Source organism: Gadus macrocephalus, chromosome 19, assembly GCF_031168955.1.
Source record: "Gadus macrocephalus chromosome 19, ASM3116895v1".
In the NCBI taxonomy this organism is placed as follows: Eukaryota; Metazoa; Chordata; class Actinopteri; order Gadiformes; family Gadidae; genus Gadus; species Gadus macrocephalus.
This window is the reverse complement of record NC_082400.1, coordinates 3,063,299-3,079,675: the sequence shown is the minus strand read 5'-3', so window position 1 is coordinate 3,079,675 and position 16,377 is coordinate 3,063,299. Positions and strand designations below refer to the sequence as shown.

At 48.0% G+C, this 16,377-nt stretch overlaps 1 protein-coding gene across 2 annotated transcripts; it reads right to left on the bottom strand.

The window, feature by feature from the left end:
* Positions 1 to 332: 332 nt before the first annotated feature.
* usp20 (ubiquitin specific peptidase 20) lies at positions 333 to 16,316 on the bottom strand. 2 transcript variants are annotated; one of them, XM_060037863.1, is made up of 25 exons: positions 15,494 to 16,316; positions 15,272 to 15,325; positions 15,038 to 15,100; positions 14,681 to 14,815; positions 14,447 to 14,552; positions 13,025 to 13,094; positions 12,388 to 12,501; positions 11,559 to 11,637; positions 10,744 to 11,278; positions 9,713 to 9,868; positions 9,275 to 9,387; positions 8,505 to 8,674; positions 7,177 to 7,271; positions 7,044 to 7,077; positions 6,788 to 6,833; positions 6,523 to 6,703; positions 4,894 to 5,020; positions 4,385 to 4,554; positions 3,862 to 3,943; positions 3,459 to 3,567; positions 3,276 to 3,378; positions 3,121 to 3,189; positions 2,422 to 2,580; positions 748 to 819; positions 333 to 697 (listed from the first exon to the last, which is right to left on the bottom strand). In XM_060037863.1, the coding sequence occupies exons 1-23, from the start codon at positions 15,569 to 15,571 to the stop codon at positions 2,423 to 2,425; spliced, it is 2,847 nt and encodes a 948-aa protein (XP_059893846.1). In that variant the 5' UTR covers positions 15,572 to 16,316; the 3' UTR covers positions 333 to 697; positions 748 to 819; position 2,422. The 2 variants fall into 2 exon arrangements, with proteins under 2 accessions (XP_059893846.1, XP_059893847.1); XM_060037864.1 differs by having other exon boundaries at positions 9,713 to 9,865.
* Positions 16,317 to 16,377: the final 61 nt, after the last annotated feature.

The window sequence follows — 16,377 nt, the reverse complement described above, 5'->3', positions numbered from 1 at the left end:
AACAATATTTTGTCTACAGTTTTTCTAACCCTGTTCTCCAAATAGTTATTATTAACTATAATTTAAACTACTTAATTAATTGAGTATTTACCAGGGTACAGGGTCACCCCCGGAATTTATGCTTCCTGGAGAATAAATCGAACCTTGCATGCAATTAGCATCTTGTTATATCTCATCTATCTAATAATCTTGCACGCAAATGTATTATCGTTACTATGTTTTTGTCCCATCTTATTGACATTGTATAATTGTCCAAATATATTTCTTGTTCAAGCAAACAATAGAGCCTTAGTTCAGACTGAAACAAAATGAACTGTAGTACCAGAAGCATCTCCAACATTGACCTATTAAGGTCCTTTTTAATGTTCAACCTTGCCCTCTGGGGCCTTCAGTCCATGGGGGTCAGAGGTTTGTGGATAATGGTGGTTAAATGATTGAGTTAATGTAAACTAACAAAGTTACAAGTACTATGCTTATGTTGCATACTGTGTCGTATCATCCGACACCATGAGTGTGACCTAGAAGTCATCGACTGTCGGCTAGTGAACATTATCCTGCCTCCCAAACACCACAGCTACCATAGCTATTTCACATTTGTCAAATGAGAAATGACATTGCACACTTTCTTAACTCCAATATAAGACATTCAGTATCTTGTTCTGCCTTCTTACAACGATTGGCGCTATGCTTCAAAGTGCTCACTGACACGGCTTTGTGCGAGGAGGACAGCCCTCTGGTTGATCCCACCTCACTGACATGGCTTTGTGCCAGGGTGCGGATGTGTCAGCTCCGCATGAGGGCCAGGAGAAGAGAGCATACCTGCAGAGAGAAGGAATGGGAATCAAATACCATACCCAGTACTTTAACACAAAGTATTGCGGGAACATACTGTCTACTGTTGTTTCTGCTCCCACACATGGCTGTGTGTTTCCTCTATTTCTGAGAGGCATGTGTGGTCGCCCACCCCAACAATGGTAGAGGAAAACATCTGTCTCCGGAATCCATTATAGCCAAGGTTTCCAGTAAATGTGGATGATGTCAAAGCACATGTCAAAGTAAGTGTGTGTGTGTGTGTGTGTGTGTGTGTGTGTGTGTGTGTGTGTGTGTGTGTGTGTGTGTGTGTGTGTGTGTGTGTGTGTGTGTGTGTGTGTGTGTGTGTGTGTGTGTGTGTGCCCCTTCCTCCCAAGGGAAGCAGCTCAGCTCCTGGTCCAAGCGTGAGTCATCTCCCACCTCGAATACTGCAACTTGCTCCTGGCTGGACTCCCGGCCTGCGTGATTAAACCTTTGCAAGTCCCTTACCATGTGACCCCCCTTTTCCGGTACCTCAACTGGCTCCCTGTAGTAGGCCACATCAGATTCACGAGGATGGTACTGGCCTACAAGGCGGCCAATGGAAATGCCCCTGACGACCCCCAAGCGTTGGTCTAACCACACACTCCAGCTCGAGCACTACGCTCAACTACCTCAGACGCTGGACGTCTGGTAGCGCCATCGCAAGAGCAAGCGAAGGTTGATCATCAAAGTCACAACTCTTCTCTGTACTACTCCACCGTAGTGGTGGAAGGAGCTCCCAGCTGAGGTCAGGGCCGCAGAGTCGCCCACCAGCTTCTGCAAAAGACTCAAGACTCTCGTTCAGAGTTCACCCTGGACTCTGCATAGTGTGATGGAAAAATCCAGATGTTGTTACCTTTTATGAATTCGGGCTTTGTTTACTATTCCGTGCATGGTCTTGCCACCCTGCTCTTCTTAAGTGTAGTCTAAAATGATAACTTTTGTGCTTTGTTTGCTGAACTCCCATCTCAGGATTATTGTAGGTATGCCTATTCTATTGTTTGTTGATGCAGGTTGTGATGCATCGTTGTTTGTACGATTATGACAAATATATTTGACCGTAATTGTCCACAAGTATCGCATGCTTTTTGCGTTTGGAAATCTCATCTGTCTTCGACGCAATATCTGCTAAAGGAATTGCCACGACAATAGCCACCCCCTCCCACCCCTCCTACGCACTTGTATGTTGTCCTGGCACTTAAAAATAGTACTTAGCATCGTGTAGCATCTTATCCAAGCTAGCTTTGTTGTACACGGGAATGGGTTAACCTTGGCACTTGGTTCTATGAACATCCTTACTGTTCCGACAGCGATTTCACCTTCTTACGTTAAATGTACTTATTGTCAGTCACTTTGGAAGACAGCGTCTGCTAAATGCCCTAAATGTAAATGTAAAAGTGTGTGTGTGTGTGTGTGTGTGTGTGTGTGTGTGTGTGTGTGTGTGTGTGTGTGTGTGTGTGTGTGTGTGTGTGTGTGTGTGTGTGTGTGTGTGTGTGCGTGTGTGCGTGTGTGTCAGAAAACATTGAACAGTGTTCAGGATATAAGGTACAAAGGTTAGGGGAAGCCAGTCTTTCAGCTCATATGTCTCACCTTAAAGAGATCTGGTCTCCGCCTCGATCTTCCTCTCCCGCTGCTGCATGTCCTGACCCACGGGGGCCACCGTCTGCCTCACGGCGATCTCCGGCCCCCCGCCATAGAGCCCCAACAGGTACAGCCAGGTCTCCTCAGAGATCTGCCCATAGTCCGCACCTTGGATGGAAACAGCATCACCCAGACACGAGCTTACAACACAGAGACCCAGCCTGGAGGACTCTGGTTAAACAAGGCTCCAGCCTGGAGGACTCTGGTTAACCAAGGCTCCAGCCTGGAGGACTCTGGTTAACCAAGGCTCCAGCCTGGAGGACTCTGGTTAACCAAGGGTCCCGCCTGGAGGACTCTGGTTAACCAAGGGTCAGTGCTGCTTCCAGCGGGGATGCGTGAGTCCTGGGCCGTACTCTGAGCCTCTGATCGGACAAAGCCGTTGGAGAGAGATGTGTTCCGTTCTGTTCCTGTGGTTTGTCTTACTAATTGACTTAATAAAAATACAAATGACCTAATTAAACCTAAAACCAGAGGGTAATAAGTAAAAAATGTGAAACATCTGAAATATATAGAATTACCTCTCCTAACTATGAGGCTGACCCGGTGGGATCAACGGTTGGGGTTAGGTGATGCTCGAGGCTTTAGTCAACCAGGAGAACCAGCGAGTTGACCAAGCAGCTCAACAGTGCTCCCACACTGAAGACTCACCTTGTTTGAGCTGTACGTGTCCTCCCTTCATGAGGCCGATCTTACTGTTGTCGATGGGGCCGGGAGGCTCTGAGGACGACACAGTCATAGAGTGTGTTACATCCGTCCACAAGGGGGAGCAACTCACCCCACCGTGTGTTCTCTGGGACTCGTACCGTTATCTTTGCCCTTCACAAAGCTCTCCCACTCCCTGAACCACTGCATGCTGATGCACAGGATCCCGCTGGGTGCCTCCTCCGCCTGGAACTCCTTGTTGAGCTGCAGACAGGAACCCCCGGGGGTGATTGGTTACATAACAAGGACGACCGTACACTGACGCTTCAGCAGCGCCTCCCTACCTTGATGAACGTCTCCACTTCCACTTTGCGGCGTTTGGCCAGAGCTTCTATCTCCACCTGGCAGATGGCACACATGTAGAGGTGGTTCACGGCCGGGCCGCCTCCGAAGCTGAGGAGGAAGTAATGATACAGTCAGACAGAAAGGAGAACGTCCAAAGAGAAGATCATTTCATCATTTTATATAATAACCCATAATTGTACTGTAAGTCACTATTCCTGATGTTCCGGACCATAGACATCAAGACTTAAAGGAAAATCAACACGGGACTTAGGCCCAATCCCATTTCTACCCCTTACCCCTTCCCCTTCCCCCTCCCCCTTGTTTTGAAGGGGTAAGGGGAAGGGGTAAGGGGTAGAAATGGGATTAGGCCTTAATGACAGCGGATAGTTGTTGAGGGCTCACCTGTTGTACAGGTACTCCCACACGTTCTCGGGAAGCATCACTACCAGGTCGTCAATGTACTGGTACTTATGAGGCGGGATTCCTGGACACGAATAGAAAAAATATATGATCATGTTCATGCATTAATGTGTACATTTGAATAGAGACTTACCAGTCTGTAGTCTGACATGTCGTCTGCTAAAACCTTGGATATGAACTGGGCCGGGCGGTGTGTACAAATGTAGTACCAAAATAATCATTGAGAAGTTTACACAATATGAAGAAATATCATACCATGCTTAGGAAATCAAAATATGCATTTTGCATGTATATGGCCATTTAAAGTACAGTATCAGATTTTTCTCTATAGATGAAATTTCGACCTCCTTAGGATCATTCCGAGGGCAATCATTGTGATGCACTTGGACCAAACCTGTCTGCAATCAAGTACGTCCATATTCTCATCTCATGAAGATACAATATCATTCAAAGACAATGAATGACACCCTGGAGTAATAGCAGTAGTAACGGGTGCAGCACTGACCCCCGTGCTGACAGAGGAAGGTGTGGTTGCTGATAGGGCCCGGCTCGGTGAAGGTGTTGAACTTGTTCAGCCACTCCCTGGAGATGTAGAAGTGCAGCAGGCTGGGCTCCTCCATGTTGGCCAGGGCCACCACCCTCTGCCTCTCCCGTAGAGACTCCTCACTGCTCTTTCTGCATGTACACACACGCACGGTGACAACACACACACACACACACACACACACACACACACACACACACACACACACACACACACACACACACACACACACACACACACACACACACACACACACACACACACACACACACACCATACGCTATGCTAGTTATATCACAAGTTTGTTAACACAAACTAGAACCCCATTCCCCTCCTGTATCTCATATCCATTTAACTCAACTGAATCCCCGCGGGCTCTATAGCATCTGCATGAACAGATCTACAGTATATGGTAGGATAATGAGCATGCTTGAAGTATAAGCAGCGTGTTTCTGGATGCTCTCCCAGACCTGTAGAACAGCACGTAAGCCTCGGCGCACTGCACCACGGTCTCATGGACCTCCGTCACGTACTGGTCGTCAAACTCGTACCACTGGCCGTTGATCACGTTCTGACAGTACGCTATGTAGTGTCCACCTGCAGCACCACAGACAGGTCAGACAGCAGAGACAGACAGGTCAGACCATGGAGACAGACAGGTCAAACAGTACGCTCTGTAGTGTCAACCTGCAGAGACAGACAGGTCAGGCTGTAGAGACAGACAGGTCAGGCTGTAGAGACAGACAGGTCAGACCGTGGAGACAGACAGGTCAGGCTGTAGAGACAGACAGGTCAGACCGTGGAGACAGACAGGTCAAACAGTACGCTATGTAGTGTCCACCTACAGCACAACAGACAGGTCAGACAATAGAGACAGACAGGTCCGACAGTACGCTATGTAGTGTCAACCTACAGCCCCAGAAGGTGATTTGTGCGGGAAATATGTGTGAAACATTTTCCAACTAATCTGAAAGAAATCAGCTCTTAATGAGCTATTGAGAATAAGTAGCCAACACTGGAGAATATTTGTGTTCCGTCTGTCGGACACAACCTAAATATATTAAATGTCTCTTGAACAAATCATATGTTACCGTATGCTATTATTTAAAACTGAATAGGCTACAATTAGTTTGTCCGTTGTTGTGTCACCGACTGAAGACGAGCATGTCATCGGTTAAAGGTGGGTAACCCGGTTGTAATGGAGACGCAAATCCTAGCCGCGAAGACCCTGGAGGAGAGATCCTTCCCGGAGAAAGATTTTATATTTTTAACTTTTTCATCAGCCGAGTGTGAAATGGCAGGGACAAGGATCAGCACCTCGAGGCCGTGACTCTCAGCCAGAAAACGTTGGATTGCCTACTCCGGGTAGGAAATTAGTCTTCACCCCAAGTGAAGGACCTCATGTCCCTCTGGTCTTGTTCGCTAGTGAGGATTCGATGGAGCGTGAGATTGGCCGGAGAATCGGAGCAGCGGGGGCGGTATTGCGTTCGCTTTACCGCACCTTTGTGACGAAAAGAGAGCTGAGCCGGAACGCAAAGCTCTCGGTCTACCGGCCGATCTTCTTTCCTACCCACACTTATGCTCATGAGGGATGGGTGATGAGGACGGGTACAAGTGGCCGAGATGGGCTTTCTCAGGAGGGTGGCTGGCGTCTCCTTTAGACATAGGGTGAGAAGCTCAGCCATCCGTGAGCAACGCGGATGAGAGCCGCTGCTCCTCTCTAGAAAGGAGGTGGTTCATCTGGTCAGGATGCCCACTGGGCGCCTCCCTAGGGAGGTGTTCCAGGCACGTCCAGCGGGGAGGAGACCTTGGGGAAGACCCGGGAATAGGTGGAGAGATTATACCTCCACACTGGCCTGGGAACGCCTCGGGATCCCCCCGTCAAAGCTGGTCAATGTGGCCCGGGAATGTCTGGGCCCCCCTGCTAGAGCTGCTGCCCCCACGACCGACCCCGGATAAGCGGATGAAGAGTGAGTGAGTGGTTAAAGGTTATGCACCGTTATGTACGAGAAAGAACAAATGTAAACTGCTGCCCAACAGATGGAGAGATCACTGTTTGCTTGTATATGGTAATAGACATGGGAGACGTGTGCACATACTTCCTGCGGTGCCATGGTGACAGATGACGGACAGCAGGTCGTAGGTGGTGATCTGGGAGGGGCTGTCCTTGGCCAGGAAGGGGCGCAGGTCCAGCCCCTCCAAGGGGAAGGCCACATGGCTGCCTATCTTGAAGGAATACATGACCTCGTGTCGAAAGCGCTTCAGGTGGACGCACAGGATCTACAAGGGACAGAAGATGGTTGCTTGATGTAGATCAACATCAGTGAGACAAGACTATTGAGAAGGTAATGAAAAGTCATTCACCTCTGGTAGGCTAAGCACTTTACAATATTTCACACCATTCCGCAACCTGCAATGAAGAAAGAAAAGTTAAATTATTAAAACCTAATTTAATATTTATTACCTTTCATTGAATACTGTTTTGGATCAACATTTTTGCTTAAAGTAGTATAAGCATTTGTGTTTATGTTTGTGTTTTCCATGCACTTCTGTAATGTTTGTGTTCTTAAATCAGTTTTATATCCAACCTCTTCGCACATGTTCGTCCAAATTTACTCACTTTTTACATCGCTCACAGCTGTACATGTTGTCTCCTGCAAATAAAATAAGAAACTTAAACCCAATCCCATGTTTTTGTGATGACTTGAATGGAAATATTAGGACTTTAAATCCTACATGACACTTGGATTTACCTTTCAGTTCATCAGCAGCAAAGAATGCTGCAAGGCAGTCCTCCAGGGTGACCAGGGGCCCCCAGAACCAGGTGGGGGTACAGGACACCACCAACCTGACCCCAGCACAGAGACAGCCTCAGAAACACTGCACACACACCACTACAAAGACCTGACCCCAGCACAGAGACGGCCTCAGAAACACTGCACACACACCACTACAAAGACCTGACCCCAGCACAGAGACAGCCTCAGAAACACTGCACACACACCACTACAAAGACCTGACCCCAGCACAGAGACGGCCTCAGAAACACTGCACACACACCACTACAAAGACCTGACCACAGCACAGAGACAGCCTCAGAAACACTGCACACACACCACTACAAAGACCTGACCCCAGCACAGAGACAGCCTCAGAAACACTGCACACACACCACTACAAAGACCTGACCACAGCACAGAGACGGCCTCAGAAACACTGCACACACACCACTACAAAGACCTGACCCCAGCACAGAGACGGCCTCAGAAACACTGCACACACACCACTACAAAGACCTGACCACAGCACAGAGACGGCCTCAGAAACACTGCACACACACCACTACAAAGACCTGACCACAGCACAGAGACAGCCTCAGAAACACTGCACACACACACCACTACAAAGACCTGACCACAGCACAGAGACGGCCTCAGAAACACTGCACACACACCACTACAAAGACCTGACCACAGCACAGAGACAGCCTCAGAAACACTGCACACACACACCACTACAAAGTCACTCTTCTGCCAGCATGAGCGTTGTTGACCATCATCTATTAACTCCTCTAAAATGTATGCATAATATATAACTTATGGCATGTTCTAAACGTGTGTCGGATGTGTTGGACTCATGTGTTGGACTCCCAGGTGAGAGGTTGTGGGTTCGATCGCCATGTCCATAGTCCACTATATCCACATATTTAAACATATACATATTAGACATACCTGTATGAAACATAGTACATTATGCTTATGAACTTCTAACGAATACATGACCAAAAAAATGTGCGCTACTCAATTCTAATTACTGCTGACTTGGAAAATATTGCTGATTATTTTATGATATGCTATATAAGAGATATAGTATGAATAGATGAGAGATATAGTATGAATAGATACGCTGGATAGTTATCATGTAATATTAATGGTAATGCATGTTGGTTGAGGGCGTGAGTCTGAATACCCTGAGGGCCCCTGAGGGCCCCTGAGTGTCCCTGAGTGTCCCTGGCCCTGAGTGTCCCTGGCCCTGAGTGTCCCTGGCCCTGAGTGCCCCAGGCCCCTGGCCACCAGCTGACCTGCGTATGGAGTCCATGATGAAGGGGATCCAGCCCTGGGGGCCGTCTGAGAACAGGGCCTGGGGCTTGGCCGGGAGGTTCTGGTGGATGGAGGAGTGCAGCTTGGCCAGGTCTTCTTTGCCCGGGATGGGGAGGGAGAGGTCCTGAAATGTTTCCACCGTTGTTGAAACCTGTGGATGAAGAGGCCGATGAAGACTAGAATCAGAGATTCGGGTGACCCTTTGATTTTAAGGTTCAGAGGGTGGAGTTAGTGGCGTGTAGGCGTGAGCTCCGTTACATTTTATGGAGATAAGTACTATTCATGGCATTTATATTGTACTTCAAAAAATATATTTTTTATCAAATTTGATTGCATGTAAAAAATAATTGACATAAGGTAACAAATATTATTTTTAAATGATTAATCCCAGGTGAGCGGTGGTCTGGAACCAGCAGAGTACAGGTCATCCATAAGAATCAGAACACATGACCAGTAATAGTAACATATGATCAGGCCTAAAGAAATGTACCAGTAGCTCGGAGCTCACCGCTCCCCCTAGTGGTGAGGAACTGAACTAAACCTCACCCTGTCACACGTCAGACCCTGGACCAGACTGAGAACCTCACCCTGTCACACGTCAGACCCTGGCCCAGACTGAGAACCTCACCCTGTCACACGTCAGACCCTGGCCCAGACTGAGAACCTCACCCTGTCACACGTCAGACCCTGGCCCAGACTGAGAACCTCACCCTGTCACACGTCAGACCCTGGCCCAGACTGAGAACCTCACCCTGTCACACGTCAGACACTGGACCAGACTGAGGATGGAGCCGTCGAAGATGTCGGAGATGACGCTGCGGTACCGGGACTGTTTCCTCTTCCTCCCCCCGAACAGCAGCTGGGCTGGGGAGGAGAACCCGCAGGGAGCAGTAGGACAGTAGGACAGTAGGACAGTAGGAGGGAGGATTAGAAGAGGTAATACACACACCATCAAGCACCAAAACATGTCTTTCTCATTTCTATAGCTGCACTGAACAGTTTCTAGTTTTCCGTCGTTGGCAGTGCAGCAGGTGTGTCGCTGCACCGGCAGGTCGGCCTGGATACAGGAGCTGCTGTGAACGCCAGGCAGCGAGTGATGCAACAGGGTTGGGGGAGAGGGGACAGTACTTTGGAGTTCAATAACTGGATAGGACCCATCAACATGTCCCGTTTGAATCAGTTTGCAGACCTTTCTTGAAGGAGTAGGCCGAGTGGAGGGGGCTGGAGCAGGGGGGGCTACAGGACGCCTTGGGGTGCAGGCCCTGCAGGGTGCGTGCAGGGCTGCTGGGGTGGGACGGGTTCTGTGGTATCAACGCCTCGTTGTTTGGCTCTGGGAGACGGCCTGCTGGCAGAGAGGAGATGTGGGAGGATATGTGACTGGAGCTACTGGCAGGGTAAGGGTTGATTCAACATGGTTCATAATACACCACAAAGCCAATCTATACAGATACGTCTGATATGGTCAGGCCTAATACGTAAGTCAAAGGGTGTAGGGTTGTGTAAAACAATGCAGCATTGATATTGACAATTCTCAACATTTTGATCTAATTGAGGCCATGCAGTAGCATTATTTCACGAAACACTACACTACAACTGCAACAAGTGATACAATAAAAGTAAACTCCATTCTATCCATTAAAAGCGTTATGGATGGAAGACCAACGGAACAACACTAATGCACGCGTATATTCATTATTAATTGCCATTGTTATTGAGTGCCCTTATGATGGAAAATGACTATATTTGTACACAGTGGGTGTAATAGTATACCGACAATGGTAAATTTACTGCATTTATACAGCGCTTTTTTAACCAGTGGGCAGTCAAAGCGCTTTACAATACTCAAGCACATATTCAAACACAGACGGCGGACTCAACCATGCAGGGCGACGGCCAGCTGGTCAGGAGCAGTCAGGGTGAGGCGTCTCGCTGAGGGACACCTCGACACTCAGCTAGGAGGAGCCGGGGATCGAACCAGCAACCTTCTGGTTACCAGCCAACCCGCTCTACCTCGTGAGCCTACTGCCGCCACAATGTGTTGTGTTGATCTCCTCAAAGTGCTGCAGTGCTCTATGGCCCTCAGTGTCTGGGAGCCCTCGCCCAGCTGCTCCCAGGGGCCTCTCATCCCCCTGGGCTGGGGGGCTCACAGTGAAGCCCCTAGTGAGGAGGATCCACCTGCTCTATCGTGGTGTGTATCCTCCTGTGTGTGCGCTGTGTTACCTGCCGTGCTGCTGCTGTGTGTCTGCCCCGCGCTGCCCTCAGGCGGCCTGTCCTCCTGGCTCGGGACCTCGGCCGTCCCCAAAGGCCCCGGCTCCTGGGCGCCGGGCCCCGGCTCCTGGGCGCCGGGCCCCGGCTCGGGGGCCGGCGCCCCGAGGGCCTCCCGCCGCAGCACCGCCGCCGTGTCCACGTCGGCGTCCTCGTCCATCTCCTGGGAGCCCCCCCGCAGCGGGGCCCCGGAGACCCTCCTCTCCTTCAGCCGCTCCTTCACCGAGATGGGCCCGCCTGCCGCCGGGGCCCGCCCCCCGTCGGGGTCGTCCGGGGCCCCCGGGCTCCCGCCCTCGCCGCGGTCGCTGCTGGAGCCCGAGTCGCAGGACAGGAACTCGTCCTCCGACGGGGGGCGCTCGGCGACGCCGGGGTCCCTGTGGTCGCTGGGGTCGTCGCCGCCCTCGTCGGGGGCCCCGCAGCTCTCGGAGAGAGGCTCCTTCAGCTCCTCGTGGAGCTGGTCCATCAGGCAGCGCAGGAACTCCTGGGTGTCCTGCGGGGGGCAGAGGATCCCGTCACCACCCCAGGGACTCACATAGAACTCAGTGGCACGCACCGTGTGCATGTTGTTCTCTGGTTGGTTGTCTCTCCGTCATCCTGTCCATTACTGTCCATTCACTTCTATCGTTATCCTGCCTTAACCAATCAGGTCGTCCCCCTCAACATTCAGTTGTTTGGATGTTCCTAGTATTGAGCATACCAAAATTGTAGGACAATATTGAGCAAGAAATTCGTGGACACAAGACAAGACTAAATAATGGATCAGGCTGTACCTGCTGGGCATAACCACGGAACATTGGGTTGACCAGTTTGATGCCATGGGACAAACTGGTAGGGACAACATAACTGGGTCTGGAAGCCAAAGGGAGAGAATATTTGAATTGATCAGGAGTTCGGCACATACGGAATATCATGAAATATGTAGATAAGCTCATTCTTCCATTTGAAAAGATAAGGCGTGAAGGCCACGGTCTGTGTGTTGCTGTCTTGGTATGTGCAGCTGCCAGGCAGTTAACCACATTGATCATCGTCAAACCTTTACCCACCAGCTCCTCCCGTTCCACCAATCATCTCGCCAGTTCCCAGCCAGAGGAGGCCGGCCACACATTTAAAAGCTTGCTTTGCTAACTCTCTCTCTTTGGTCTGCCGTGGGTAACCCTGATTGTGTTCGCTAGTGAGAGGTTGATAGGATTGCCAGATCCTTTGGCGTCATATAAATATAATGCAGTAACTCAGGAGGTAGAGCGACTTCACATGTAGCCGGAAGGTTGCTAGTTCGATCCCCGGCTCCTCCTATATGAGTGTCGAGGTGTCCCTGAATAAGACACCTAAACCCTAACTGCTCCTGACGAGCTGGCTGTCGCCCTGCGTGGTTGACTCCGCCGTCTGTGTATGAATGTTTGGATGAATGGTTGTAAGTCACTGCTTTTATGTCTTATGTTCACCAGTGCCCCAGTAAACCCATGTTCACCATCATGTTGTTTCCGGTCCTTTATTGGTCACCCACAACTTGCTCATCGATCATTTATCTTTTAACATTGTTACCTCCCCCACTACACTAAGACAGTTGCGTTGTAACTTCAGGTTTAAACTATACATTACCGTTTCTTATGCCAGAGTTCAGAGATAAGTTTGTAGTAGCTCTTACAAAGAGCCGGCTTCTTGTCGGTTCGGACGAGCCCGCTACAGTCCAGGAAGAACTGCGTGAGAGGAGGACTGAGGAAGAAGGAAGAAGGAAAGACCATTTCAGCTGACGGACGTTGGATCTAATGGATAAACATGGCACACACTAGGGTCATGGTTACTGTAGATGATAAACATAGACACTAGTCATGGTTACTGTAGATGATAAACATAGACACTAGTCATGGTTACTGTAGATGATAAACATGGCACACACTAGGGTCATGGTTACTGTAGATGATAAACATGGCACACACTAGAGTCATGGTTACTGTAGATGATAAACATAGACACTAGTCATGGTTACTGTAGATGATAAACATAGACACTAGTCATGGTTACTGTAGATGATAAACATGGCACACACTAGGGTCATGGTTACTGTAGATGATAAACATGGCACACACTAGGGTCATAGTTACTGTAGATGATAAACATGGCACACACTAGGGTCATGGTTACTGTAGATGATAAACATAGCCACTAGAGTCATGGCTACTAGAGATAAACATTGCACACGAGTCATGGCTACTGTAGATGTAGAAAGTGACCTCACCAGTTGGATAATGCTTGAAGAGCAGCGTTCATATAGCAGGAGTTTCCTATATTTTTCATTCCAGTTAATCCTGTAAAAAACAAGTAGCATAAAGACATAAATGGCAGATTATTGGAAAGCAATGAGCCGGAATGTTGATAGCCTAATGAATTTCAGGAGCTGTTCAATGTTGTGTTTGTTAATTGAGTGGCAATGACAGAATGTCATGTTCAGCTTGTTCATAATGCTCTAATCTGGATTCGAACACTCAACCTAAGGATCACCAGACCAGTACAAGGTATTATCCCAGTGAGCCACTGACATTCCTTATCTGCATGAAGTCTCATTCACAAGGTGAAAATGTCTATTGATAAGCACACAACATCAAGAATACTCCAAGCACACATTTCACAAGAGAATTAAGGGCTTTCTTAAAAGAGTACAGATCTCAAAATGTGCACTGTTAATGGTATCCACCTAATAGCCGTATGGTAGATATACAATAACAAAATGGTCATGTAGGAAAAATGGGTTGAGACTTTGGACGTTTGGCTTTTCTATGAAATTGCAGGAAAAATAAAAACATTTAGAGCAGAAGACCAGGGTGAAAAAGATGCATCTGATTTTAGAGATTAATATGATGAAGCAATTTTGAGTCCAGGTCAATCTCGTAAGGACAAATAAGGCTAGTTCATATTTTTTTAAATAGCGCCACTTTTTGGTGCAGTACCACAATTTGGGTTTATTAGTTGTGTTTATTTTTTTATACAATAACAAAATGGTCACATAAGAAAAATGGGGTAAGTGCTCCAACTTTATTAGCCAATATTTCTCAAATGGAACTAAGTAAAACAAATTCTGTTCGATGATTTTTGAGTGGCTTGGTCTAAAGATTTTATGTCGCGATTTTAGTGAACTTTTGATTATTTTTGTAGCCTGTGAATCTTTTTATCATGTTTAGCTTTAATATGAAATTGGATTTTATAAATGCGTCCGATTCTAGAGATTAATATTCTGAAAGAATTTTGAGTCCAGGTCAATCTGGTGAGGCCTAATTCATGATTTTCTACAAGAGCAACACCTTTGGGTGTAGTACCACAAATGTGGGTTTACGGGTAGAGGGGGTTATTGGTAACCATACCTGAACACTTCAAGAGTTTTCGACTTACGGTATAGGCTGCAGTATGATTTTTACAGAATTTGAGAAAAAAAAAACGTTACAGAAACAAAAGGGGCCAAGCAGCTTTGCTGCTCGGACCCCTAAAATGCTACTTGGTTTGTATAAGCCCTGCTCTCTTGTGTGTGTGAGTATACAGCAGTCTCCATTGAATGATTGGGGTTGACTGGCAGAATGTGTGCATGGTCTGTCTGCTGATTGGTTTCACCTGGAGGCACCCAGAGCCTAAAGTCAAGCAGTGAGGTTTACAAAGCTGTGTGCTCTACCTCTGGGTTTGTGCTCATCCTCTTCTGACTCGGAGCCATCGTCTTCGGCCACGGCGATGGGCACTGCTTTAAACGAATGCTGACATGCTGAATGAGGTGCTGCAACCTGGGAAGATGAGTTTTCACACGTTTACACAAAAAGCTTCCCCTTCAAGAAATATAAATGGATTTTTTTTTGTCCCCAGAGCAGTAGAAAGTGTGCTGGAGTGAAGCCAGTGGAGGTCAGGGCTGTACCTGCTCTGTGGATCGACAGTGCTGCGGTACAGCAGGCCCCGTGGCAGGCCTCTGCTCCAGAAACACCTCCCTCTCACACACATAGCACCACACCCTGAATGTCGTCAGGTTGACCGTCAGGTTGTGCTTCTTGGCCTGAGGAGTTCATTTATATGCACATAGAACACATCCAGTCATTGAGCTCTCCTTGGAATGGTACTTGAGGAAGAGGGCATGAGCGTTGGGAGGGGGTTGGTCGATCCCATCACCTTTCTGCTGGGAGTCGAACACCTTAGCAACTAAACTATCCCCCCATCCAGTCTCACAACCATTTAATGCAATGAATTACTAGAAATTGGAGGGATTTGACAATATCACCTGTGCATGTAGAGTGCTGTGATCACAGTAGGATTCCCCGCAGCCCACGTACGGACAGTCGCTCTGTGAAGAACCAGGTGTGATGAGTTCATAACAAGTTAAGCAAGTAACTGACAATTATTGAGTCAAACAATGTTCTTTACACTTTTAAGACTGGGTTGTGAGCCATAACCCAAAGCCCAGAAACTTTAGACAATGTGTACAATTACCAGTTGTTAATAAATTCTCTCCTACCTGTAGACAGGCCCATAGGTTTGGCCCTACTGCTCCACATGATTGGCAGGTTCCCTACAAAAACAATGAAGGGAGAAAAGAGGAGGATGGAATATTAGGTGGTGTCCCGTCTTATTTCAGCCGCTTCGATCGATGACGATAAGGGCTAGAGCATCACTCGAACCGGACCACTGGAGGGGCACACGATCGGTTTGAAATCGGGAAATTAAAAAATAAACCCACCTGGGATCTCTGAAGAAGTTCGTCCTTTGTTATCTCTCCTATTGAATCCAGGTGTGGACAAATGTCTTGTTCGAACATATTTACATTTAATCGGGCGTCTAAGACCAGCAGCGAACTAAGATCATATCACAGTTAACAACATAAAGCAGCAGATAAAACAACCATCGCTGTCCTACACTGGCTGCTATCAGACCTTTAAACTAGACAGACACCAGCGCTGATAAGAGACCTTGCTAAATCTGAACAATCGCATCCACCTTTACAGCTGTACACCGACAGCTCTGAACCACAGCGGCCTGCCTGATCACTACCGTTACCAAGATAGCGGGTGTTTTTATTATAACTGAGCATGGATAATGATGGGTCCATATGAATCATCAGAACGAGCTGTCACATCATGCTCTGTGTTGCCCATCCTCCAGTAAACAGACGACCCACTGGGCGCCTGGTGGGTCAGGAGACCCGGCGGACGAGGGGCCGACCAGATCTTGGAGCAGACACCCCTCGTAGAGCTCTGATGAGGCGGACAACCACCGAACTAGGCCGACTACTCCGCTTTCTTGTTATTTATTAGATTATTTTAAGAAACACGATAATGCTGTTTTATAGCAGTAACGTATTACATTGTATCGGCATTTACTATCAACCTATTCTATATATATATACAGCTATTTTAACAGCTCAAGATCTATTTGATTTGGATATGGATAAAAATAAGTCCACTTTGCGCTGGACAGACTGATCCGATTTTCACCCCATTTAATTCAGATATTGGTTAGAAGAACCAGCGTTAGTATGTAAGCCAGCTGCTTCTTGTTTACGGAAGTGACGCAGAGGTGTGCACTCCTTAAAGGGGTCCCCCTGCTCAGGTCGACGTTAAATAT

Excerpts from the sequence above, each read along its gene's own strand:
- usp20 (XM_060037863.1), bottom strand. The coding sequence starts at position 15,571 with ATGTTCGAACAAGACATTTGTCCACACCTGGATTCAATAGGAGAGATA. Across the intron at positions 12,502-13,024 it reads CTTCAAGCATTATCCAACTG|TCCTCCTCTCACGCAGTTCT; the intron begins GTGAGGTCACTT and ends CTTCTTCCTCAG. Across the intron at positions 11,638-12,387 it reads GAACTCTGGCATAAGAAACG|ACCCAGTTATGTTGTCCCTA; the intron begins GTAATGTATAGT and ends TTTGGCTTCCAG.